Source organism: Barbus barbus (genome assembly GCF_936440315.1).
Source record: "Barbus barbus genome assembly, chromosome: 34".
In the NCBI taxonomy this organism is placed as follows: domain Eukaryota; kingdom Metazoa; phylum Chordata; class Actinopteri; order Cypriniformes; family Cyprinidae; genus Barbus; species Barbus barbus.
This window is the reverse complement of record NC_136762.1, coordinates 22,378,941-22,405,787: the sequence shown is the minus strand read 5'-3', so window position 1 is coordinate 22,405,787 and position 26,847 is coordinate 22,378,941. Positions and strand designations below refer to the sequence as shown.

The following is a 26,847-nucleotide window of genomic DNA, read 5'->3' as shown; positions in this document are numbered from 1 at the left end:
GCCCCAGAACTGAAGGAGTCAGGTGGAAACAAACCCAGATGCTCCAAAGAAAAACTGGAAGTTTAGCATTATGATCATAATTATAAAATTACAGTATCAAGTATTGTTACATCACAATAAATAAAGGTACTTTTGTGGGGAATTCCATGGAAAAAATGGCTTCTGTATTTATTACTCACTTGCTAATGCATAATTTTGGATAATCCAACATATTAAATACTTTACAAACAGAAGGTAATCCCATTTGACTTGAAAAAGTAAAAATAAACACTGTCATTACAAAAATTAGCTCATGCCTTTCAGGAGATGTCATGTCTACCATGACCACTAATACTGTATGCTAATATGATGTGTTAAGATTTCACAAAAACTGTAACTTTGTGGTGGCATACAACTTTCATGTTCAATTGTTTTTGTTCTACGTCCCCAACTAGACATGACACTATCCGATGACTGTTTTTGTCATGTTGTTCAGTTGCTCGGGTCTTGAGTATGCATCACACTGTGCTGATTTGTAATAAAAAAACATTTATTTTTTGTCAAAATAACCTTTAGTCAAAGTAGATGTAATCTGACAGACATAAATTAAAATGTACTTTTATAGTGTAGTGTACATATACATAATTTTTTTTTTAAAGCAAATATTGAAATATGTGATTACTTGTGATACATTCGATTAATTAATCACCATATCATGTAAATATGATATGACTAAAATGTTTAATCGATTGACAGTTTTGCTTCTTATGCAACCACTAGGCAGAACATCAGGGAATTCCCTGAGCTGGCAACAAGACTGGAAACTCAAAAACAATGTCCGTGCCAAGTTCTGTCCATTTTAAAATTATCATTCAGCTGTTTGGCTTTTTATTCAGCTCTCCCCAGACAAACCTGCGAGGCATTCGATGCCAGTGGTTCATATTATCGGTTAAAACGGGGCACGGGGTTTGCCTTTGAACAGTGCGAGTATGCAGTCGCACAGAGATTATAAAGAGACAGGAACAGATAAGACACCCACACGAGTATATCTCTGTACTCAGCAGAGAAGGAGACATTGATTTATTGCCACATAAAAGTGAACACACAAACTCTTTCTTCCGGTCATGCATACATTCACGTACAGAAATTCAGAAGAGCAGAAATTCCAGTCAATTTTTCTCTTTTTTCTTTTTCTCTATCCTTACACATGGACACACAGGTGCAAATGTTTTCTAGCGTGCCAAGTCAGGTCAGTATGAGTGTCAGGTGTTCAGCACTAACAAGGAAACAATCTTCTCTTAGATTTGCACTATGCAGGCATACTGTGCTCGCCACTTCCTGTTGCGCACTTCCTGTAAATTCCGTCAGTGGCATGAAGAAGAATAAATCATTGAAATGAAAATTCACAACTGATAATCAAAATCTTTAGCAATTGGGCTGCATATCGCCAGCTTCCTGACAATATGGTACGACTGTGCAATTAATCAAACAAAATGAAGATTATCAATGGTAATTTATCAATGCATTATCAAAGGAATTATTCTGAATTCACTTGGCATCAATGCAACATAATGTATGTACTAGACTGCAATGGTTTTCGTGGCAAATCAGAATGGTAAAAATGCAGTAACCTACTTAAGCATGCCTTTGTTTTCTATCACTGACACGTTATACCAGAAATTTTAAAAATGAGCTTGTGGTTTGTTTGTTTTTTACTTTATTTCCAGTTATTTTAATCATTTCTTTTGGAAATGACAATGCAAATGTCCATTATGTAATTTTAAACAAAATGTCTTATTATAATATCACATTTACAATTTTTTCTCTCTCTCTCTCTCTCACACAAACGAACACACACACACACACACATACTGTATATATTTATTTATTTATTTTCATTATTATTTAAGGGGGCCCTTGGCTAGCAGAAATTGTCCTTTATGGGGGTCTTTGGCACCAAAAATCCCTACTCTATGCAACTTCTAAAGTACAGTTTTATGACATAGTAAAACAGGAAGTTCATTACTTATGGAAACCACCAAAGTCCAAAAATGATCTGAAGTATTTTTGCTTAAGCACTTTTATTACTTCTACAATAAAAATGTATATTTGCATAGTAAAAAATGGAACTGTCCTTTTAAGTAAAGCTGTAAAAAACCTGGAGTATTCCACTAAAGATTACTGAAGATAACTTTTTCAGAAAGGGGTGAAATGTTCAAAGACTTTCAGAATAGGACACTAAACCAGCTTGGAGTGATAGTTGCCAAGTCCTTCGTGACTGACTCTGGCCTGAATGTGTGTCTGTGGGGCCGCCTGACTCACGGGATCAGAATGTTTCCCAAATCAGAACCAGCTCCAACCAAGGTCTCGCCAGGCCTCTAGTCTGTCTCTCTGTTTCGGATTCCACTCTGGGGAAATGAAATATTGGACTCCAACTGAACTCAATACATCCAGTCAATAGCGCAACACAAGACTTCAGTGTGGGCTCATTTTCCTTCCAAATAAAGATCACGCTCTGTAATCCTAGATCATGCTGGTGTAAGAGAACCGATTTAGCGTCTGATTTCCTCCAGGTTGGTCTAATCTTATTTAGTGTGCTTATAAATACAAACTATCCCTGAATCAGTCAGCTGAACTTAAATACATTGACCACACCTGTTACTGCTACACTTTGGCCTAGTGATGTGATCAGTCCCTAGGCTGCTCATAAGGAAAAGCATGCAAAGAAAATCATAATAACTATTCCAGCGTTAATGTGCACATTAGACAGTGGTGTCTCCTCAAGCCTGTGTTGATTTCCGAGCTTGTGTTTGCACTTTGATAAGCTATCTTAGCCAACAGGGCACAATCACGGTAATACGCGCTGGCCTACTTTTGAAAGTCAATAGAGGAGCTCTTAAACAGCCTGCAAGGGAGAGGCGGATGGGGAAATGTGACGCGCCTGGCGTCCTGTTGTATTTACATATCTGCTTTCATTAAAAACCATCCACAGAGGCGGAAATGACAATTGTCATTACAATCCCCAGCTAAGGAAACGAAAGGCAGCTAAGGAAACATGACAGTTCGAGAGGAAATCCCTGAACAGAAGGTGGAGCTCTGAAGAAAGTGGATTAAAAATGAACCAGTATGATTTTGTGGTTTGGGCAGTTGGGTTTAATGTTCTTATTGACTTTTAAACTATAATAAAGAATACAAAATTTCAGGCATGTGATAAGCTAAGGACATAAATAAAAGGAAAATCTGTTTTCCCCCTATTTAATAATATTTTACATTTAATTATTATTTAAATTATAATTAAATGAAGAACTAAGAAATATAATATTATTATTATAAATACAACCAGAATTCCGGAAATGTTGGGACATTCTTTAAATTTGAATAAAACGAAAACTAAAAGACTTTCAAATCGCATGAGCCAATATTTTATTCACAATAGAAATTTTGAATAAAGAAATTTTACACTTTTATCAACTAAATGAGCTCATTTCAAATTCGATGCCTGCTACAGGTCTCAAAAAAGTTTGCACGGGGGCAAGAAAGGGCTGAAAAAGCAAGACATTTTGAAAAGATTCTGTCAGTTATGACAGAAAGACTTCTTCAATTATGTTATCTATGATTTATTGTGAATAAAATATTGGCTCATGTGATTTGAAATTCGTTTAGTTTTCATTTTATTCAAATTTAAAAAAACGTCCCAACATTTCCAGAATTCGGGTTGTAATAAAATATATTACTCTAGCAAATATTTATTAATACTACTTCTACTACTACTACGACTACTAATAGTAATATTAATAATAATTTTGCTGACAACACTGCAATAATTTCAATGTACTTTTGACCCCGCAATGCATTTTTTTGACAGTTACCATTTAGTTACCGACAGTTACCGTCCTCTCTTTTGTCCCGTTTCTCTCAGTGTCTTCTAGAAACACGCCACTCTGACACACCATCGGCTCATGAGCCAGCTGATCACACACTCGTGCTGCCATGGCTGGCCATCACAAAAGAAAACCTGTGTCACGCGATGATGTCAGCTCCTACTAATTGAATTATGGGCAAGGAGAAGCTAGCAGACAGAGCTCCCAGTGTGCAACTCCTCAATCCAATTTTCTCTTATGTGAATGGGCTCCTCGCTGCTGAGAATTAATTTTTCTTGGAAGAAACCTAGTTTTTGCTGGTATCCATAAAATACCCCTCTTTCTACTAAATTACCAACAATCTGTTGCAAAATTAACATAGAGAGAGAGCAAATTGATGATAACTTTGAACTTTATGACAACTGAACTATATGACAGTCTGACCCTCAGTCTGAAATGAATGACGTGAAAGATTTTCTAAATTTTTACATGATTTGAAAAATGATTATCAGGAGTTTGAGGACACCTATATTTTCCCTTTAGAACTCCATCTCTGCATCCCAAACCACGTACTTCCATACTTTATATAATACGAAAAGCAGAAGAGTAGATCGTCTGAATCCCTTCCCCGAGTGTAGCATTTAGCTTGAAAATGTACTCTCGCATAAGTAATATTTGAGTTAAAGAGTTTTGATGTGTGTAAAAATACAGCGAGGTCTGTCATGACTGAAGGGTTGCTGGCAATTTTCTTTCCTAACATCTGCAAAAAGATTCATGGGTACACACAGCCCAGACAATATCAGTCAGCTAGCTTAGCTGAGCATTAGCCAAGCACTTTATGCCCTTGCCAAAGGGCACTTCTTCAGTATTTGAGAGCAAACTCCCACTAGGATACACCACAGTGGTTTCCTAAGGCAGTCCTTTAGTGTTATGCAAACTTGTAACTAATTTGTTTTTGCATAAATCTTCTTCATGCTCTAGGTTTTACAGCTTAACCCATTAGCCTGCAAAAACAAATACCCAAAGCAGGCAGAGTCACAAATATATCTGAATTCTTTATCTGGGTTGGAAGAAGGAAAGATTGGTTGTAAGGATGATTAAAACAACATATTTTCAAAATGGACTAGTCGATAAACAATTATTCAACATTACTACATGATTAGTTATTTTTATACTGTTAGCATAGTATGCTAACAGCCTTCTGAGAGGTTGTCGTTTAATTAATAAATTTTTAACCACCACTACTAAAACATTACCTGTGAAAAAGGGCACTTAAATGTACTGAATGTGCACTTTAAATCTTAGAAATATATATTTTTAAAACTGTACTTGCAGGAAACACAATATGAAATAAAAGGCCACTTAGGCTTAAGTGTACGTACACTTTCATGACTATTTCTTAACATGCTTAAGTACACTTTTAAAAAGTTAATTTTGTAATAATTTCAAGGGTTTACTTAAAAGTACATTTTAAATCATTGTTTTAATAATATTTTGTCATGCTTCAAAGAACACTTATTTTGATGTGTTGACTAACATACTAAAGCACATGTAAAGTATATATACTTTTAATATATATTTTAATATATTTAAACATAACAAGAAATAACTATAAAATGCAGTATATTTTAGTTTTGCATACTTGCTAATTATAGCTATATAAAGATGTACTCCCACTTAAGCGGGTTAAAAAAAATCACTCTAAAGTTCAGGTAAATGCATTTAATATAAATTTCAACTGTAATACATTTTCTAACAAGTACTAACAAGGGTTGAAGCTAATCAACTAATCAGCTACACCAATCAAATAGTTAGTTGTTGGAAGACGTCAACTAGTTGACCATCCTGGCCAATCCACACTGTATACACATGAGTGTCAAACGGGTGTATGCTATGCCCTCAATGGCCTTGTCGTGGCATACAAAATGATGGAGGGAAGGTTAACAGGGTTTCAAAGAGCAAAGCAAAGTTGTCAAGTGTAGCACTATTAGTTGACTTCCTCTCCATTGTATTAGAGCAGGAAGTACTGGCTAGCCCTGATATGCATCCAGCTAATATCACCGTTCCATGCAAAAACACCGGAGCCACAGTCCAACTCACAAGGGCAAGCAGCATACGTTGCCCCGAAGCGGACGGGTTTGAGAACGAATGCTTCCTTATCAAAACATACCCAGAAAATACGGGAGAAAGGGAGGAAAAAAACCACAGGGTAATTCTAACAAACGACAATGATTACCAAAGGCATACATTGAGATAAAAACAGCATTGCTAACAATGAACTTCCATGACTGTAGTACACACCATATTTTAAGAGCCTCATTCTAAAAAGTCATTTCCTTTGAGCAATTGAACAGCTGTTCCGTCAGAAAACATGCTAATGTTATACATGCAGGTCCTGTTTTGGTCTCAAAGGACTCTCCTTGACGTCAGTGGAGAAGATTCAATCGCTAATCTAAGTGACCTTTCTTAGGGGCACACAAACAAGACAGCCTCTTTATGTAAGGACGAAATTCTATATGACGAGTTTATTTGCAAAAACAGATAACTCCGATAACTTTTCTTAAATCATGTTTTTTATTGTTATCATGTTTTTATTGTGTTTGTTAGCTGTATTTTTTTTTTTAGTTATTATTTAATCAAAACAACCCAACTGCTGTTTGATTGATTTTAATTGGAATGCAGGACAAAAAAAAAACATGATTTTTGAACATTTTTAAAATCGGAGTTATCGGTTTTTGCAAATGAACTCGTCATATATTTATTTATGTTTGCAGTTAACTGGTGGAAAGGTGTGCTTTGGCCACAGGGTGTCAAGCAAGCTAGGCTACCCGGTGAATCAGGTTGATGTCAGCAAATGCAGGTGATGAATCAAACCAAGAGAGCTGCCAGAGCCAAGGTGGGCGGTCTCAAAAGGAAATAGATATAGCACCTCTCACACTTATTTTCTCTCATATTTTGCAGGTTGTGGATGCTTCCTCATTGGCAGGAAGTGCATCAACGTGACCTTTTAGTTGGCGGTTTGCTGTAGCGATTTTTGGAGTGAAAGCCCTGCATCAACTTGCCCTTGCAATTTCTGAGATAAGGGTTGTTGCTTATTTTAAAATGGAAAGACTGAGAATAAAAATATGAAGGGGAACAGACCCTAAATCTACAAGAAGTCACTGTGCTTCATGCTCTACGACTACTTAGCAAAGACTCAGACGTCTTCTGCACAGACCTCTATGGCCAGCTTCAACTCCTCTTATATGCTGTACCTCTTGCAAAATAAATATTATGAATGATATCAATCACCAATTAAACCATGATCCACACCATGATCATTTGGCTGGCTAGAGGAGAGCCCTTATGGGTTTGTACTGACATGGGGCGAGAATTAAATTTTTTGGGTGAACTATCCCTTCAAAATTGCAGAAACAGTATTACAAGTATCATGCTAGTATGCAAAATAATTGGTTAATTCAATATTATTTATAAGTTTTTAACAATTTCTTGACTATAATAACTGTACAGTGTCTTACATTTCTCCTACTTGTAACTACACTGTGCTACAAGTAGGGCTGCACAAACTAATCAAATCAAATCAAAATCACAATTGAATCATTTGGTTTATTGCAATTATGAAATCGCGAAGGCTGTTATGCGCAGCTTGTCAGTGAAGCACAGCTCTTTGGTCAGTAGTAAATGCTGAGTTTGAGTCGCTTATAACGTGCATTTGAAAAAGCAACACGCATCAAACATCTTTCCAAACAAGAGAAGTATTTATGAGCCAACAAAAGACAATATTTAATAACGTTTTCACTCCAAACTCACTTCATAACGTCAGTTGAGTGTTTAAAATAAAATCCTTCTGTGAGATGATGTGCACGCAAAATATTATTTCATAGTATTCTATGCAGTGATGTAAAAATATCACAGCCTTAACACTGCCATGTGTATTGCTTGCTTCTACACCCAAATTACACAATTGACAAACTTTAAAACTACTTAAGTGACTTCAGATGATGTTTAATTGCATCCTCTGGGCTGCACATATCGTATTAGTATCCATATAGCCAATGGTTCACAGAATGGCACTATGCATGGACAAAGCCATGTTTGTGGCGGTCATGAAGGGAGACATTTTAGAGTGTGTTCAGGAGAAAGTGTCTTTTTCTGTGCTTGGAAAAATACTCTATGTGGTCACGACACACTACTTTATGTCTTTGTGGTGAGGTGGGGTTTCATAGGTGGGTCCGAGTGTTGGTACAGTGGACGAGTGTAGCCTGACAGATGTCTGCCTCTAGGGTGTTATTGCAGCCAGGCTGCAAGAGAACTTATTCGAGTGCCGTAGATGCTAACAGTCACGCAACCTTGAACCGTGGGTGGATGGACTGAAAGGTTTTAGTAAGAATTACAGTTTAGAGTGAGCATGTAAATAATTGCTCAACTAATTCATCAAATATTAAAATTTGGGTTGTTTTGGCAGCACTGCCCGTTCTTGAAAATTTCTGAAATTGCATACTATGATCATGCTGAGGAAAATGCTAATGGTGTTGATCTCTGACATGCGTTCACTTTAAATGCAAGTTAACAATTCTTAAACTTAATTTAAGTTCATGCAAGTCTGAACTGTGAGTGGTTGGCCTGCAGGGTTTTAGATGATGCACATTTCTAACTGTGAGCTCTATTAGATATTCAACTCATGCAACAAATATGCGGCTAATGCTGCTGCTTCACACTGCATCATCTTTAATTATTTCAGTAAAATAGATTTAAAATGCCAACAATGTAGGTCTCTTTAGAGGTGCGATATAAAGCAAGTCAGCACTATACAATAGACGGATGATGATAATAGGTAGAATGAATGTGTTGTTGCGCAAATAAATGACTAACGATGAGTTGCTTAAGTCTGTCATGCCACTATATGTGTAAGAGGGGAAAAAAGACCTAATTACTCAATGCTTGGTTTGCACTGAATATGTCCATCTGCTTTGTGAAAAAATCATACCAGATGTCTTGTGTATGAGTGGATTTGTCTGTAAACATCCAAACTGACAGTTATATATGAATGTCATGACGCACTTTATGGTGAAAGAATTTTAAATATTTAGCAAAGTGGAAATGAGGGCACAGAAAGCGTACTTGAAAAGATGTGGAAACAGGATGTGGTCAAATCAAGGATGCAGGTAAATTTGATTCCAGACATTAAATATATATATTACAGTAAATGTCTCAGATTGTCTGAGTTATATTGTTCCCTGAAATCAAACTAATGAATTAAAAAATATATATTTTGTTTATTAAGCTTATGAATAAAATGAAGATTCTGTTGAGCATTAAAAGAAGATATTTTGAAGAAAGTGGGTAACCAAATAGTTACTGGTCGACATTGACTTAGTATGAAAAAAAAATACTATGAAAGTGAACGGAGACCAGAAACTGTTTGGTCACCCACATTTTTGCAGCAAATACTATAATAGATTTTTTTTTTTTTTTTTTTTATTTTCTTCTCTTTGTTTAAATCAGTGGTCTCAAACTCAATTTCTGGAGGGCCACAGCTCTGCAGAGTTTAGCTCCAACCAGCTCCAAATCACACCTGCTTGGAAGTTTCTAGTTATCCTGAAGACATTGATTAGCTGGATAAGGTGAGTTTAATTAGGGTTGGAGCTAAACTGTGCAGAGCTGTGGCCCTCCAGGAATCGAGTTTGAGAACACTGGTTTAAATGTTGGATAGGCAATTTCAGAGAGACTAACAATAGTAAGCTAGCTTTGAAAGTGTAAGATCTCACCCTCCCTGCAAATCATTCTCCAAAGCCTCGGCTCCTCCAAAAAACATGAACGCGCACAGGCAGACCAGAGGCTAACCTGCGACACGATGAGAGATGGCGTTGGTGGAGGGCTGAATGCAACGCTGTCAGATTACCTCATTCACCATAGAGAAAACATTACAGTGCAAAGCGCATAATGTTAAAATAATAACGCCTTGCGTTCTTGCTTGGTCTACAATAGCAATCACATTGATTTCTATAGCACTTTATACAACACAGATTGTGTCAAAGCAGCTTCACAGAGATCAACAGCAAATTAGCAAAATCAATTAAGGAAACCTAGCTATGGAGACAATTCAGATTCTGCCACGCAACAACTCTAAAAAACAATAGTGTCATTGTTTAGCTCAAGTCAGTTCAGATCAATAACAGTTTAAGGTTATTCAGTCATTTATAGACTGTTACAGTATGTAGCAATGTTATTATTCAGATTCATTTTTATTCCAGAGTCATTTTGTCATGTTGATTCAATTCAGTTAAGTACCAGTGTAAATGCAGGAAGATTACTGAGTTCTGCTTAATTCAGTTGAAATTTTGTTAATATCTGATGATGTCAGTCAATGCGGCAACAGTGGCAAGGAAGCCAGACTATCAAATTTAAGGGAAAAACAACCTTGGGAGAAACAAGACTCAATCGGGAGACCAGTTCTACTCTGGCCTAAGCGAACAAAAACAGTGTGATGTTGATCGAGGTACTTCACACAAGCATTAGGTGAGAAAAGTAAGACTTGTAGTCTGAAACCAAAAGGTAGTAGGTGACTGGCTTATCAGATGAAAGTCCTTCCGGATAAAACTGTTTGGTAATAATTAACTTAAAGCCTTTATGTATAATGCATTATAAAAATAGTTTTAGTGCATTAATTATGCCTTGTTATGCACATTATGATGCACTGTACAATCTCATGAATAATTGTAACCACAGTTGATACATTGTAACACTTAGCAATTCATTGTTACACTATGCATTTTAAATTTGATTATAATTATTTTACAACAAGATATAATGTATTACATCGCACATTATGAATAAATGTAATACATTATACCCGTTTAATAATCCTTTAAAATGTATTATACATAAAGGCTTTAAGTAAATTGTTACCAACTGTTTTTCTGAAAAACTGATTGGTGATGTCGATAATGAAAAAATCCCAAATATCGGTAAATAAATCGGCTTTGACGATATTGGTTGACCACTAGCTAAAAACTAAAGCTATTAAAAATTATTTTGTAACTGAAATAGCTTAAATAAAATATAAATATATTACATGAAAGTTGAATATTAGAAATGTTGTCTTGAAGTAGTAAAAAATGACTAAAACTGAAATAATATAAAGCTAAAGATACTACTAAAACTAAAATTAAAACAAAACAAAAATCTAAAAATAAAACCTAATTAAAAATATTATTAAATACAAGTAGTACTGTTATATACTAATAGTATATAATGATACTAAAATAACAGATTAAAAAAAGAAATTGTATTACAGCAGGGAAAATAATTATTAATGCGCAGTTATATAAATGAGAATAAAAAGGTTTAGTGTCTAAATACAATGATTTGTAGTAACATAAGCAGCACAAGCGGTTCTAGTTCAGATCAAGTAAAGACGTGTGCGGATTCGAAGCCAGATCTAATTGCACGTTGAATTAGATCCCTCTTGGCTTCCATGAGGCATCAGCCAAAAGCCCTATAATGCAGATTCCACTACAATTGCTGTAACATTCCGACGGTTCCTTGTGGGAGACAAGGAATGTGGAAGAGGAAAGAGGTTAAGAAAGGGAAGGATGAAAGGAAGGCTTGCAAGGTGATTTAGAGGAAACAGGAGAACGGGAAGAGGTCACTCATGAGGCGTCGGAGTCAGCACTCTCTCCTTCAGTAATGAAATCACCAGTGCACTGCCACATGGCCTTGACTTTATCAAGTCATGAGTTCAAAACAGAAGAGAACTTAAACTGATGGTCAAATTGTGACATGTGGATAAAGTTTATAATTGTTTTTCTTTACATTTTTATATAATAATATATAACTATTTCATAATCTATTGTATTATATTATTAAATATTATATTTTATATCTACGATAGTATTTATATATATATATTATTCTTTTATTTTACAATATGCATTTGGTGTACTATTGACATATTATAAATTATAATATCTAGAATATTAGTTTAATCATTAAAAATAATAGAAAACAATTAATTACTATTCAATTTGTAATAATATTTTATTAATAATGTATTTGACAATAAAACACTTATAATACATATAAATAATATTTATGAATATAATAATACTAATACTAATAATAAAAATATGAATATTCTTAAAATGTTTACAATATTACAATGTAATGTTATTTAATATTTCATTTTAAATGTTTTTTCCCAGACTTTTGTGTCTATGAAGTTCCTTCCTAATCTTACAGCCTTATATACATATATACACATGTACATAAATATTTAGCATATTAGCAAGAAGCAGTTTGAACTTGTTTTTAGATTGTAATTTTGGAACTGTTTTTTGGATTTTATTCAGCATTCAGTGCAAATTGCATTCAATATAATATGAACATCTACACTACAGACACAAATTCCACTGAGAGGTCGATCCAACTTTTCACTCCAAGTTTTGTATGATTCACAGAAACCCCAGCGCCTTTGACAGGAAGAGGCTGACGCATGGAAATATTGGTCACCAAACCATCAACAACATGGAGCGAACAAGCAGAAACAAAACAAAACAGAGTGAAGAGGCTTAAAACTCCCGCCACTTGTTTTTTTCACTCTACTGTGTTGTGTTCAGCCTCAGTGAGTCGGCAGGCCAACAACGACACACCACACACATGTGGGCACACGTTTAATCTGCCCAAATGGCTTTGCCTCAACCCAGGAATTCACTATCACAAAAACAGCCGCCACACACACACACAGCTCAAAAGAACCAGTGAAAACAGGTTATAGTCACAGGGTAGGGCCTATAATTTTTGTTTTTAATGTTTTATTTTCCCCCAAATCTTTTTTTGTTTTTTCACATTTTTCCTCCTTCCGTTTTAATAGTTAAATTACTTTTTATTAATCAAAAAGCATGTCTAATTAATTGACATAATAAAAATTTGACAATTAAAAAACTTTTTTTTAAAACTGAAACTTACAGTTTTTAGGGACCAATTAAATATTTATTGCCCCCCCCCCCCCCCCCCCCATATTTAATTTTCTTCCATTTTAAGTTCTTATAAGCCTAGATTTCATTTTAATGGTTTAGATACATTTTAATAATCATTGAATTAGCAATCAATTCTGCATTGTGGTTTAAATTTTTCTAGATTCATTATTTATTACAAAATAATGATCAAAACTGGTGATAAACAAATAAAGGCATAAAACATTAACAATTGTTGAAAATAAATTCAAATGTGATAATTCTGTTTACTTTTTGGCAAAGAGCTGAAGATGATGATGATTATTATTATTATATAAGTACATTCTACTGTAAAATAGTAATACATTTTGGTAACAAGGTGTCCTCGTTACATATGTTACATGTATTTACTATTATAATAACAATTATTTATACATAATTACAAGTCACCTTTATTTATATAGCGCTTTTTACAATGTAAATTGTGTCAAAGCAACTGCACAATATCAAAAAGGAAAATAGTGTGTCAATAATGTAAAATGAAAAGATTAAAAAAAATAATAATAATTACATGCAAGTAACCCTAAGCCAAACCCTAATCCTAACCCTAACCATATAGTAAGTGCATGTAGTTAATTAATATTGCTCAATACTTAACTCTCTTGACTCTCTCTTCTCTCCACCTGTAGCTGGTGTGTGGTGAGCGCACTGGCGCCGTTATACTGTGGCTGCCGTCGCATCATCCAAGTGGATGCTGCACACTGGTGGTGGTTGAGGAGAGACCCCCCCACATGATTGTAAAGCGGTTTGGGTGTACAGCAATACACAATAAAGCGCTATATAAATGCATCATTCATTCATTCAAATGTATAATTACACTGTAACAAGGACACCTTAAAATAAAGTGTAACCTATATTTTTGTCGCAATTTCTTCAAGCAAACTTTTATTTTGATGTGCAGACTTCACATTTAAATAGCAGTCTTTTTGCACTTTTATATTTACATACACTTGTCTATATCACAATTTGACTGATTGTACAGGCCTCTTTTTTATTTATTCATCAACAATTAGCCAAATTTCATGATATTCTGCAATATGAATTCCATTTTATGACTGATTTCTAATTCAGTCCCTGGCACTAGAGAGGTTGTTTTAAAACCAGTTCCACAAATTGTCTGTTCTTATATATAAAAAAAGGCAGGAAGACGCAAATGTAGATATGCAAATTATGTCAAATAAAATCCCACAGTGTATGCCTGCTAAAACTAAAATGTTAACATCTCCATATTCTCTTTCAACCTTGATACAAAATCAATGGGTCAAGGTTTGAATATTGTGTGGAAAGGGATGCCTGTGTGTGTGAGTGTGTTTGTGTGAGCAAGAGCCAGTCACTCTGTGTCTATGTGTCATAATAGTGGGCCAGTCTGACAGGCACCACGTATACTCGCTTTAGGGCAGGAGTTGCACAACAGTAGAGAGGGTAATGCCTGCGGTTTGGGGCCTCGGCAGCCAGCGGGCTCATAAAAGTTACGGCTACAATATACTTGCACACAAATTCTGGCATGAAGGTGCATATTTCTCTCTCTCTTTCACTTCCATGCACAAAAATGACCCAAAAAGGGGCAAAGCGTAGCTTGCTGAGTGGTGGCCCCTGTGATCAGTTTGGGTGGTCCCGTCCATCTCTCTTATCGGTCTGACTCCCTCATTTGTCACTCAGCAGCAGATGAACCTCTTCTTTTTAACAGGAAATGTGACGTGACAGCTCAGTCTTTTTCTGAAGAAGCGCTGCCTAATAACAAACATCATTTCTGCTGGCAAAGTGCACAAAGTGATTTTCTTTTCATCACGACTCGGCTCTCCACACCTATACACCAATTATATTTCCATAGTATTGTGCTGACCTATACACATAAAAGTGCCTGTATACAAGGTCAAAAAGAGTGTCAACATTTGTCTCCAGTTTTCAGAAATCATTTGATTGGCTGCTTAAGAAATATTGTGTTTAAATGTATAAAAAAGTACTGTATTTATTGTTATTATCAAGGTTAAAACAGTTGTGCTGCTTAATATTTTTGTGGAAACTAATACATGTTTTTTCAGGATTTTGGATGACTTTATTTTGGATGCCTTTATTGTCTTTCTCAATTAAAGTATTAGTTTTTTTTCAACAAAAAAGCTTACTAAGGCTTATGCTACGTTAAAGCATTAGTGCTCAATTCTGATTTATTGCTTAGGTATGATTTTTTTGTATGGCTGTTCACATTATCATTTTTAAATGTGGCCAATATTAGATTTCAGTGTGAACGAATGACAGTCCTGAACTGACCCACATGTGCGAAAGAACAAAATCACTGTATCACTGAAGTGACCGTTTACAAGTTCAGTTATAAGTTGCTGTGCCACAGAAGCCAGCAAATTCATAAGCAGGCAATAAGGAGCCTAACTTTTAAACCTTTAGTTACAACCCAGTAAGTTTAGCTTGGTTGTCTCTGTAAAACAACACCTCTTGTTGCAACTTTCGGTCATATTCACAGAGTGATAAAAAAAAAATACCGGTATGTAAAATCTTTAAAGTGAATCCCAATAGTGTGGAATTATGACAAATGTCTTTTACCTACTGTATATAATATTATATAGTTTAGCAATATTACATGAGCAAGAGTGCAAATGTTTTTCTTTAATATCTGCATGATTGCAAATGTGATCTTGTTTGTTTATTGAACTATTGTATAAAATAGTTAATGGTTAAAAAAGTTAATTTTGTTTATAATTTTGGACATAATATTGTCAGTATTACCTGTTTTTGCTCAATGTTACCAACGAAAATAGTTCCATACAAAGCCAGAACTACTTTGCCATTCACAACAACACAAAGCATAACTGAATGAATATGGTTTTTGAGCAACATTTTCAATAAATGGTACAGGTGAACTGGGGAGGAAGCTTAACATTGTGAATGTTAGAGGATATCTATGTTGTTTCTAACTGAAGATAGAGGAGATGAGTTTCTTACACTGGTGCCGTGCTCACCTACTGCCATCATACCAAACAACTTTGTAACTTACTCTGACTCACTCCCCATGACTATTTGGTTTTAAATGGTCCAGTATGTCTACCCTCAACATAAGATGGGCTCTTAAATCTAGCAAAGAGAAGGAAAAACAAACCAGTTGGTGCAAATTCCTTCAGTTGGATTTTGCTGTGCCAAATTTCCAGAATATCTCTGACCTGTAGGTTAATATTACGTGATTGAAGTCACGCAACCATGTTGTAACATTGTTGAAAGAGCTTCAAGTTGAAAACAAAAGTTAAAGCCACAAACTTTAAGTCAGTTGCTTCCTAAATACTGACCGGGAAACCTAAATTTATTTGTGTGGTAACAACCAAGTCAGACAGAATTTTTTTAATTCATAGATAATAACATCGGAAATCTGAACTAGAAACGCCCCCGGTTTTCATTTCAGAAATCTGGTCACCTTATAACAGCCCAAGGCTCCAAACGACTACATCACCGCTGAAACATATAATCAGTGGTGAAACTGTCCGACATGTATGTCCAAATATTTGCCATCTTTCTACTTGTATTTCTGTTATGGGGTTGGGGGAGCATGTTGCAACCCAAACAGCAATCCTGCCAACATGCAGCTCTGTGGCCTGTTACTTCATGCAATCCCCAACACTGTTAAACTGAATCATGAGGATGTGATGTTCTGTCCCTGGGCTGCGGCCAGCGGTCCGTCGAGATATCAGCATGTTCTGACCACAGCGAGACCGGTTACGCCACCCTGTCACCCTGCCCAGACAGGCAGATGGGTAAAGGAGGGTGTGTGGAGAGGCATGCTAAGCCCCGTAGGCTCTGTCGAGCCCCAAAATACCTCCCCTGTCCACCTTGTCCACAGTTTAAATGCAGCAGATGGTTTTAAAGGTCTGCTGCGGACTTGCCGGAACTGTCCTACTTGGAAGGTTTTACCACAGTGCACTCTTACATCATATGTGAGGGACCTCAGATCGCTATGTAACGCGGCTCAAAATACACTGCCTTGCCTAAGCTCATTGTTGATAAACAAAATAAGAACAGCTGTTAGTAAACTGTTCAGGATCAGACAATTTCGTGCAAAGGTCTCTCCCTTTGGAAATTGTGTAGCCATTCAGAACAAAATACTGTAATGACAATTAATTGCTTGAGTTTGATTTCTTTGGACACTGTACTGTCAAGCACTTGGGGGAGAGCAGAAATCTGCAGTACATATTTTCAACGCTTGCAAATGTGTCCCTTGGATCCCACGGTGCTTGAAGAATATCAAACATTGCTCTTGTTAATTCCTTTTTCTCTGTCAGTGGTATGTTTAGTCTGGAGAAGGGCGCAACATAAATCTCTGCTTCTTGTCTCTGGTTCTGCTGCATTCTCAGAGGTCAAAAAGATAAACAGAGTATTAAAAAAATACAGGGTTAGGATGGTAGAGCCCTGCATGGGCCTCAAATTTAGGCCCTAGCCCGGCCCTGGCCCGAGACACTCAGGCCCTAGCCCGGCCCACGTCCGACAGCTTATCAGAATTACCGGCCGAGTCCGACCCGAGCCCGTCTTTTTTTCCCCTTCTCCTAAAACAGTTTATACGACTGTTTCGGCTATTAAAATAGTTCAGTTTTGTGTGTAATGGCAAAATTATTATATTTTGTTTAGTTTTTTTATTAAGTTTTTAGAAAAACATTTGGAGCATTTTTGTTCGTTAAATAGCCTATAAGTGTTTTTTTTTTTAAGTAACGACCAAGCGGCCAGCTGCATGAGCTGATCATAGCTTATGTTTGATAAATTTAGCCTTCTCATATCATCACGACTTGCCTAAAATAAAATCCATAGATATACTAAAACAGTTCAAGCATATAACAATGTTTAAACGTTAAACCTGCTATAATAATAATGTGCTCTAGCCTATATAAGTTTGTGCGGAGTGTGGAAGCTAAAGCGCGCTCTGCAGGACATGGAGGCACCAGCGCAAACACTTGGATTGCTTTCAGTGGAAACAAATTAAAATAGCCTACGCCGTCATTTATTTATTTTTTTGATAAAAGGTAAGAGTAATACATCATTCGGACCTGTAAAGGGTCTACTTGTATTTGTGTGCACTCACAATACCAACAAAAGGTAGTTCTTTTATAAAACAAAGAAAACAAACATGATGCGCTTTCTGCCGTCTCGTCTTGAACAGGAGCGCTTCACAAAAATGAACCGAAGCTGAGTGAATACATACATGCCTCACAGACATGATAGATATATCTATAGAAAGCTTTAAATTATTACTTAACGAAATTAAAAAAAATTGAAAACAAAAACTCTATTATAATCTTAATCAATCAAGATGTATTTCTCTCTAAAGGCGCGCCTAATGAGGAGACGGTGAGTCAGGATCAGCAACTTCATCCTTGCGACACAGACTCAGAAAACATTAGTTTATTAGTAAATAATTCAAATATCTCTTTACTATTTCCCGCAGACACATTCATGGTTATGTTTGCTGGGGTTTTGCAGCAAGCGTTAGCCTATTCAGCTGCGCTGAAGTCACTTGCACTCGCTGCTGCTGCGGGACACTAAACAGTGATTTTTTTCATCACTAATCGATGGATGTCTACAATATAAAAATAAGGAGAAACCCAAAACAGCCCCGAGGCCCGGTCCGCATCTGAACTATGACGTGAAAATTGTCCCGAAGCCCGGCCCTAGAGGCGTAAAAAAGTCGGGGCCTGTCGGGTCCGGGCTGAAATCCAGGGCTCTATAGGATGGTAATCTCCACTTCCATGCAAATAATATGTGCCATATCCTTTTTTTTTTTTTTTGTGCAGGGGTATCCAATCCACTATACAGAATAGTTTAGTTCAAATCCTAATTAAAAATACCTGAATTGGCTAATCAAGGTCTTCAGGATTACTAGAAACTTCCAGGCAAGTGTGCTGGACCTAAACTCTACAGGACATCTACCCTCCAGAAACAGGATTGTAGGTTTTAGTCCTTTTAATTTCTATTTATTCCCTCACATTGTACCAAAACCTGTAGGCTTTCTTTATTTTGTAGAATACAAAAAGTGATTTTTTTAAAAGAATATTCTGGCCTTTTCCATGTAATGAAAGTGAACGAGAACTCGGACTCTCAGGTTCTAAAATGATTGAAAAAGGACCCTAATATGTGACTTGTGACAGACTTGCGAGCTATTTTCTGAAGCCATACAACAGACTTAAGTCATTTAAAAAAAATCTTCCCCAGTGAGCTGCTAACCATTGTGACAAGATCAGTTTGATTCCTGAATCCTAAAGTATTATGACTTTTTGTTGTTGTTGTTGTTGTTTAAAATCTAGATATGAAATGATTAATTGAATACTGAATGAATTCGAAATCCAACTCCAATGAAGTGTTGACCATTGTTATATGAACTTTCATGAATGCACCAAGGAGAGCTAGGGAGAACGTCAAGACATTGAGTGAAAAATGACTTAAATTTACACATACAAAAGTTATCGAATTGGAATATAATGTGTTATTCATGTGGACAACTTTTATGGTGATTTTTATTTTGATAGCACTATGTCATTCACTTTCATTAAATGGAAAAGTGTGACCAGGATGTTCTTCAAAATAAATTATTTTTCTTCAGAGGTCATATTTGACTGTATGTCATTTGGAATGAGTTAAGCTAATTAAATAATGACAGATATAACATTTTTGGGAGAAGTCTTTAAAGCAGGGGTGTCCAAATCCCACTGTCCTACAGAGTTTAGCGCCAAACCTAATTAAACACACCTGAACCAGCTAATCAGGGTCTTTAAGATTACTAGAAACTTTAAGCAAGCATTGGGGCAGGATGGAGTTAAACTTTGCAGAACATTGGCCCTGCAGTAGCAGGATTGGATATCCCTGATTTAAAGAGTCTGAAGTAAACCAAACAAGCTTTTCAAACTAAACGTTCCTTCAAAAAGCACAACTGTATGACACTGGTTTTTCATACACGACACCTTCACACACGTATGCACATGCATGCGCATATGGCTACTAAACGCATGCCAGGAATAGTGATTGAGCACATAAAACAATCACCATAACAGGGTGTAGACTGAAAGAAAGGATAGCGATACCTCAAGCTGACAAGAGGAAGGGAAAGGTTAAAAGAGGTTTATTGCAAGACTAAAGGTCTGGGATGGAATGTGCGCCGAAATTACATGTCCACTGGCCCTTTAATGTCAGTTTGTTGGGTCTACATTTGGAAATGCATGTCACATTAGTGCACAAGAGAGGCAGAGCCACCCTGTCTCGCTCACTCTCCACTGAAGGTGTTCCACTGACCAACAAGTGGCACCAGACTTTGGCCTGAAGCTCTTGGATTCCAGTAAACGTTTCATTATGCAACCTTTAATGAGTGTCGCCTTATCTGAACTCCAGCGAAAGCGCGCGCCAGGCAGCAAGAGCCTGAGGGGATGACTGAGGAGCGCTCTATCCATCTCTTTGGCCTAGCTCAGCTTTTACAGTTAAAAAATAACAGCCAAAGACCCAGTTTATGCAGAGTCATAGTTGATTAAGTGTAGCGACCCATGCGTAAACACAAGCGACAGCCGGAAGAGAGGCTGTTGCCAGGCTGCGAGACGAGGAAAGGGGTGAGAACGGAGGGGAGGTCAGGGCTTTTGGATGAATGCAAGTATCCTTCATACTCAAGTACAAGGGCTGACTGCACTGTCCCAGCAGGAGCTTCACAAGCAAGACACAGATTTCCTTCGGCCAAAATATGTTTCTTGGAATGATGTTACATCTAATGTTCTCAGCTCTTCAAAGAATTAACTGGTCTTTCTCGCAGTTATAGAGCAGAAGGCAATGTGAGCATCACAGGGAGCAGATGTGGTCAGATTTTCAGAACCCAATTAGCATCCTCAAAGAAAAAAATTATCTTAAATATGGCATTAAATAAATAAACAAATATTCAATATTTATGTAATTGCCTAATGTGCAATGGAAATGTTTATTTACGACTCATTTGTGTGTTTATTATTAAATAAATTTGATTCATTAATTGATTATTAAATAAACTTTGATTCTTCGCTAACAGAAAACTTTAACTTTGGCTTCGGTAAAAAATGCAATTAACATTTAACAATATAATGCAGAGTCAGGTGGAATCTGCTCATTTTCTTTCACATTATCTTCACTGGGCAAACATCTGCACAACACATTAATTTAGCAGTTACACACTGATTTCAACCCATTGTTTGACCATGATAGATGTTACTAAATTTATATAAGATGATAATAATAATCATTCAAATTTAATAAAAATAAATATACCAGTCAGACTTAATAATAAATATACAGTAGGCTAGCTTAATATACAATGCACATTTTTGTTTACAAATATTTGTTAACTTTCAGTATTATAATTCTAAGTATAATATTATAAAATTATATAAGCATAATAATACTAATTATTATTAATGGTTACTTTTATATCATAACTGAATTACATTGATATTCCAATCTTATCATGACATGACATCCACAAAAAACATTTCTGAGCTACACTCTTAAAAATAAAGGTGCTTCAAAAGGTTCTTCAAGCGATGCCATAGAAGAACCATTTTTGGTTCCACAAAGAACCATTCAGTCAAAGGTTCTTTAAAGAACCATCTCTTGCTTACCTTTTTATAACCTTTTTCGCCACAAAGAACCTTTTGTGAAACCGAAACGTTCTTCAGATGTTAAAGGTTCTTAATGGAACCATTTAGACAAAAAGGTTCTTCTATGGCATTGTAAAGCACCTTTCTTTTTAAGAGTGTAAACTGATTTCTTAGATGGCCGAGGTGTACCTGTAGGTCTATGTTTGGAAAACAGTTTTCAAAAAGTGTCAGCTGATTGGAGGATGGGTTATCACAGGAGCAAAGTGTAACGTACCATAGGACAGGAAAATCGATTGCGGACATCAAAGAGTGCTCAAGTGATTGGTGACAGAGACCTGCATCAAATATTTACACTGCGAGAGTGACGTATGTTTCATAGATATAGCAAAAGCAGACGGAGGAACAACACAGGACAGATCAAACTGAACCGTCTAGGCATGTTTGTTTAGAAACACTCAGAGACCTCATATCACGTGTAACCTTTCAAAACACATGCAAGAGCAACTAGAGTTTACCGCTCTACAGACAGACATACACTACAGGAGATTCACAGTACCACATAAGTGCCTCTCTAGAGAAAGCATCAGACTCATGTGCATTGTCATAGCTTATGCCTTTGCAAACTCTGAATTGAAAACTCAAACTAAGTCTGAACCTGTGAATTAGTGGTTATGTGTATGGCTATTCAATAGAGGAGTAAAAATGATGAAATAAATAAATCACAGCAATAATCTGGTACAAAATCTGTTGAAATCTGTTCAACAAATGTCCCTTGATGGTAAATGATGTGCTATGGACGTTCTCTGCGGAGAAGAGATGAGCTATCATGCCAAGTTACTCAGAGATGGCTGACTCACTAGTTTCCATTTCCTATTAATAGAGGTAATTTGTCAATGAAGGAAAATGCTCTAAACAATACATGTCTAAATATGACAGTTTACTCTTTAGATATCACAACAGTTATTACAGTCAGAATTCTAAAAAGAATGTATGATGACAAATATTTTGTATAATTATATTTATTATTATTTAACAAATTGTATGTATTCATACATATTCATATGACAAATATGTTAATTATATTTACTATTATTTAATAAACTGTATTCTTATTGTTATTTATATTAAATGAACAATGTTATATATTATTTAGATTTTATTTATTCAGATTAGATATATATTAAATGATATATTAAATGAAAAATCGAGATCATATGATAACACACACCTGAACAAAAGTTACAAAACATTGATTTAACTGAAGCTAAAGAGTCAGTAAATGTCAGATTTATCTCAACTGATCACTGAGGAATGTGTATTTTGTGTCCGGTGTTCACTTTTCCTTTGAACTGTTTTCTGTTTCCCTTCACTAAACAAGCAACATCAGCATTTAACTAATGCGCAGTTAGTTTTTAAGCACATCTGTTACCATGTAAATTTCACATCCCAAAGTTTGTGAACATCTTGTTACAAAAATACATCAGTGCGCTAGCATAACAGACACTGGTTTTCAGTGGATTGTGGGAATGGGATAAAATGTGACCCGTGTACAGTAACCTGGCTTCAAGAATTCCCCCTTTGGAGGTTACATTAAACTGTTACTTTGTCAAAAAGAGTTACTTTATCCCCTGAACTGAAGCCCAGACTGCAGCAATACAGAGCTCTTCTCTGCTTCACGAACTGACAATTTAGCCAGATGATTCAGCACTGAGGGTTGATTGGGGGGTGTTAGAATTGTCAAAGATTCAATTCTCTTGTCACGATCAGAGCGTGCAAGGAGCAGTGCTGATAGATTTCTCCCCCTCTCACCCTTGCTTTTTTTCTCTGTCTGACTACCAGCTCTGGAGAAAACAAAGCTGGCAAAAAGTAAAGTGCCCTGTGTGTCTTCCCCAAGAGAACTGACTGCCTGGAGAGAGACGCCTGCCAACATGTTACAGCTTACAGTTTAAGTTACAAGTTACATTCTTCATCAAGATTTTGGATTAAAGTTCATTTGGATGAACATTTTTAAGAAATTCTAATCAATGTTTTTGATTCGACTAGTTAATATCGAGGGTCACGCAATACAACAAATACATTTTTAAAGTACAAATAAACCATGCAGTCACTTATGTACTTAAAAACAATAATTATTATACTCAATGTATTATTATTATTGTTGTTGCTGTTGTTGTTGTTATTTATATACAAAAAATAATTATTTAATAAAATGTATTTAATAATGCAATATTTTAATTATTAAATATAAAATTAATCGTTTTAAAGATACAACTACGACTGATAATAATAATAATATCTTAAAAATATAGCCTAATAGCTATTCGCCAACAAAACCACCTCAGATGAAATTATGTATTTGTCTGGTTGTTAAAACAATTCAAACCTGATGATTTTCAAACTAAGCCTCTCCTTCCTTTCAAGCATATTGGTTTGGAGTGACAGAAGCTGTGCCCCCAAGGGACCCTTTAAATGATCATTACCAGCGCCACATTGTTTATGAGATCAGAATAAAATTGAACAGTTCCTGCGGGAAATTTCCTGTGGTTCTCAAAAACATTGCCCCATTATGAGTCACATGTACTGAGCATCCAATCACAGCACAGATCATATCAGTTTTACTACCACAAAACAAACACACACATGATTTGACATTGGGTTTATCAGATGTGCTTCTGATAAGAGTGGGAAAGGCGCTGAGTGCTGCCCGTGCTACTAAGAATTATGTGTCATCAGAGGTAAGAGAGGTTAAACGCACCCGTTTCCAAATGCATTCAGTCATCAATTCATATACGCCTCTCCAATGGACGCACAAAAGCATGACAATTGAGGAATGCTGGCACACAGACACACAATAAATCAGAGGGTGGAGCGGATCTTTCCTTATGTGCGTAGACCGCCATGCTTGCATACTTGGCAAACATCAGGTGGGTATTGACAGTTAATCCCACGGATATTAATAGCGTGCGGTGTGATGATGCACTACACCTAACAACACAACTTTGGACCCACTTAACGAAGAGGTTTCCATGGATCTAAAAAGCACTGTTTTCCTGTTTCTCCGGTTGCCAGGGTGGTTCAGGCATACCGGTGGTACAACAACATAAGACAGCGTGTTACGTATCTTGTGCTAGTGTTTGACGTCTTGATCTTCATGACACATAAACATGACCAAAGCTCAGTCTTATGTTGAACTCTTCTTCGAATGTACGAAAAACCTCAACCTCTAGTCTGTGTGGTGTCTTTTCATGACCTCAAAGCTTTATTTAACCCATTTAAACTTTTTTAATTTTTTTATTTACAGTGCTTATTCAGTTAATTAAATCAATTATGGTTTTTTTATGGAATCATGCCATTTCTCTTTTTGGAAAAATGAAAATGAGGTGAAAACCTGATTCTGTTGATTTAGGAATGTTGCAATAAATTCATCCTGATTTGATGAGAAACAACTATTTTAGTTACGAGGTGATGAGTTAGTATAAATTTGTACAATGTGATTTGTACGAAAATGTACAGTTTTTTATCAAATATATGAAAGTCCACCCCTAAATCTAACCATAAGTGGACAGATTGTATGAAAAAATACAACTGAGATTCATGCAAATTAATACTAGCCACCAATTTGCCAGAAATAGATTAAAGATATGAATTTTCATGAGTGTGTTGGATAAATGCAGCATTTTCTCAGTGCTAGTCTAAGTCTGTATCTGGTCCTGGAGAGGTCTTGTATTGGTTTAGGGTTTCTTGTATTAGTCCTGACTTCAAACTGTGGTCACATTTACCATTGTTATGCAAATGTGCAGGTGAAATACAGTGGCATGTGCTAGTCTGAGTTCACTTGGTATAAAAGTGACATCTGTCACTACATTATTTACAATAGACAAATCGCCTTTTATCCCACAAAATTTTGCTAATGTGACCAGACCTTTAGGGGATTTTGTAGTGGTCTGGCACTTGGGGGTACTTCTCGGGGGTACCACCTCGCCATGTCCTGCATGTAACGAGAGGCAATCGTCTATCCTACACGACAATGAATGCAGACTATTGGCAAACCCATGACAATCCTAAAACAATAAGTGAAGGATACATAATAATCAGCCCTTAAACTAAGTAATTAGGTCACACGGGACAGCAGGGATCAACATCAACTGAGCAAAACCCAAAAGTCCGCGTTTGTAGAAGTTGAACTGTTTGGCGTGAAAACCCAAAACCCAAGGTGCAACCGACTGACGCACGAGTGTGCAGACCAAAACTAAAAACATAATTACCTTCCAACCAGCGGAGCTGTTGCTATCCCCCTTGTCCTTAAAATACGGGACGTTTTTCACCATCCAGTCATAGACCTGAGACAAGGTGAGCCGTTTTTCGGGGGTGCTCTCGATGGCTTTGGTTATCAGGTCCGCGTATGACATATTTCCCCAGGCGTTGCGTCTGGACGAGCTGCTCTTGCGCTGAGCGGCTGCCGCGGCGGCGGCCACCGGAGAGGAGAGCACAGGCACCTGTTGCTGGTGACTCGGGATTTGCTGCTGGTGGATGCAGTTCTCCTGGCATTGGAAATCGCCGCATAGCATGAGGGGCTTCTGATCAGGGTAGTCCTCATTCTCTTCCAGCAAACTGAGGTTGTTGATAAAGTCCGTGTTGCTGGAGGGCTCCTGCTTGACGGACGGAGCAGGGGACGATGTGTTGGAGTCGGTGGCGGCGGGGTTGGGGAACTCCGGACGCGGCAGCGGCCAAGTACAGGAGCGGGGTCTGGAGAGCGGCTCGAAGTCCGGGTCGATCTCGACCATCTGGGTTTGGGCTGCGTCAGCCATGGTACCAGCAATACTGTTTGTCTCTTAAAATGTCACATATGACAGTCACAAGAAAATAAGACGTGAAACGCGAAAGAACAAACAGAAAGAAAATGCAGTTACTTTAAACTGACTTGGTTACATTGGAAACGACTGAAAAGTCGCAACGTGGCAAGAACGGCATCAGATTGGTGTTGTTATGAAGTTTTGTAGTCCAGTCCAGTCCAGTATTATGTGATAGCCCTGCTGCTGTCGCTTGTTGAATGTCTCTGCACCAGAACTCTTAAGAGCGCTTTACTGGAACTCACTCTCATATGTCACCTGACACCGCCCACTTACGTGATTGACAAGAGCCGACAGCCAATCACAGGCGCGCTTCTGAAAGCGAAACAAGCTGTGTTTTCGTCCTTTAAAAACTAGTAAACAAACTTTCACGGAGTTGGGATGTTATGAAAACACTCGCGATTTTGACCGCATGGCTTCTAGCTTCATGATATTACTTCTACATACACAGACGCGCATATTTTTGGTTTGTTTAATAATGTTGGAACAAAATGTAACTGATCGAAATCAAAGAGAGAAAACAAAAAGAAACAGAAACAGCATCGACGCTTAA

The 26,847-nt window shown here is 36.7% G+C and overlaps 1 protein-coding gene across 1 annotated transcript in view; it reads right to left on the bottom strand.

Moving 5' to 3' along the window:
- Positions 1 to 26,546, bottom strand: part of LOC306854016 (forkhead box protein O1-A-like) — a 39,713-nt gene extending 13,167 nt beyond the window's left edge. The window contains exon 1 of the mRNA XM_079391797.1: positions 25,710 to 26,546. Coding sequence (XP_079247923.1) covers positions 25,710 to 26,252 — 543 coding nt within the window. The 5' untranslated portion in view covers positions 26,253 to 26,546. The remainder of the gene's footprint in view (positions 1 to 25,709) is intronic.
- Positions 26,547 to 26,847: the final 301 nt, after the last annotated feature.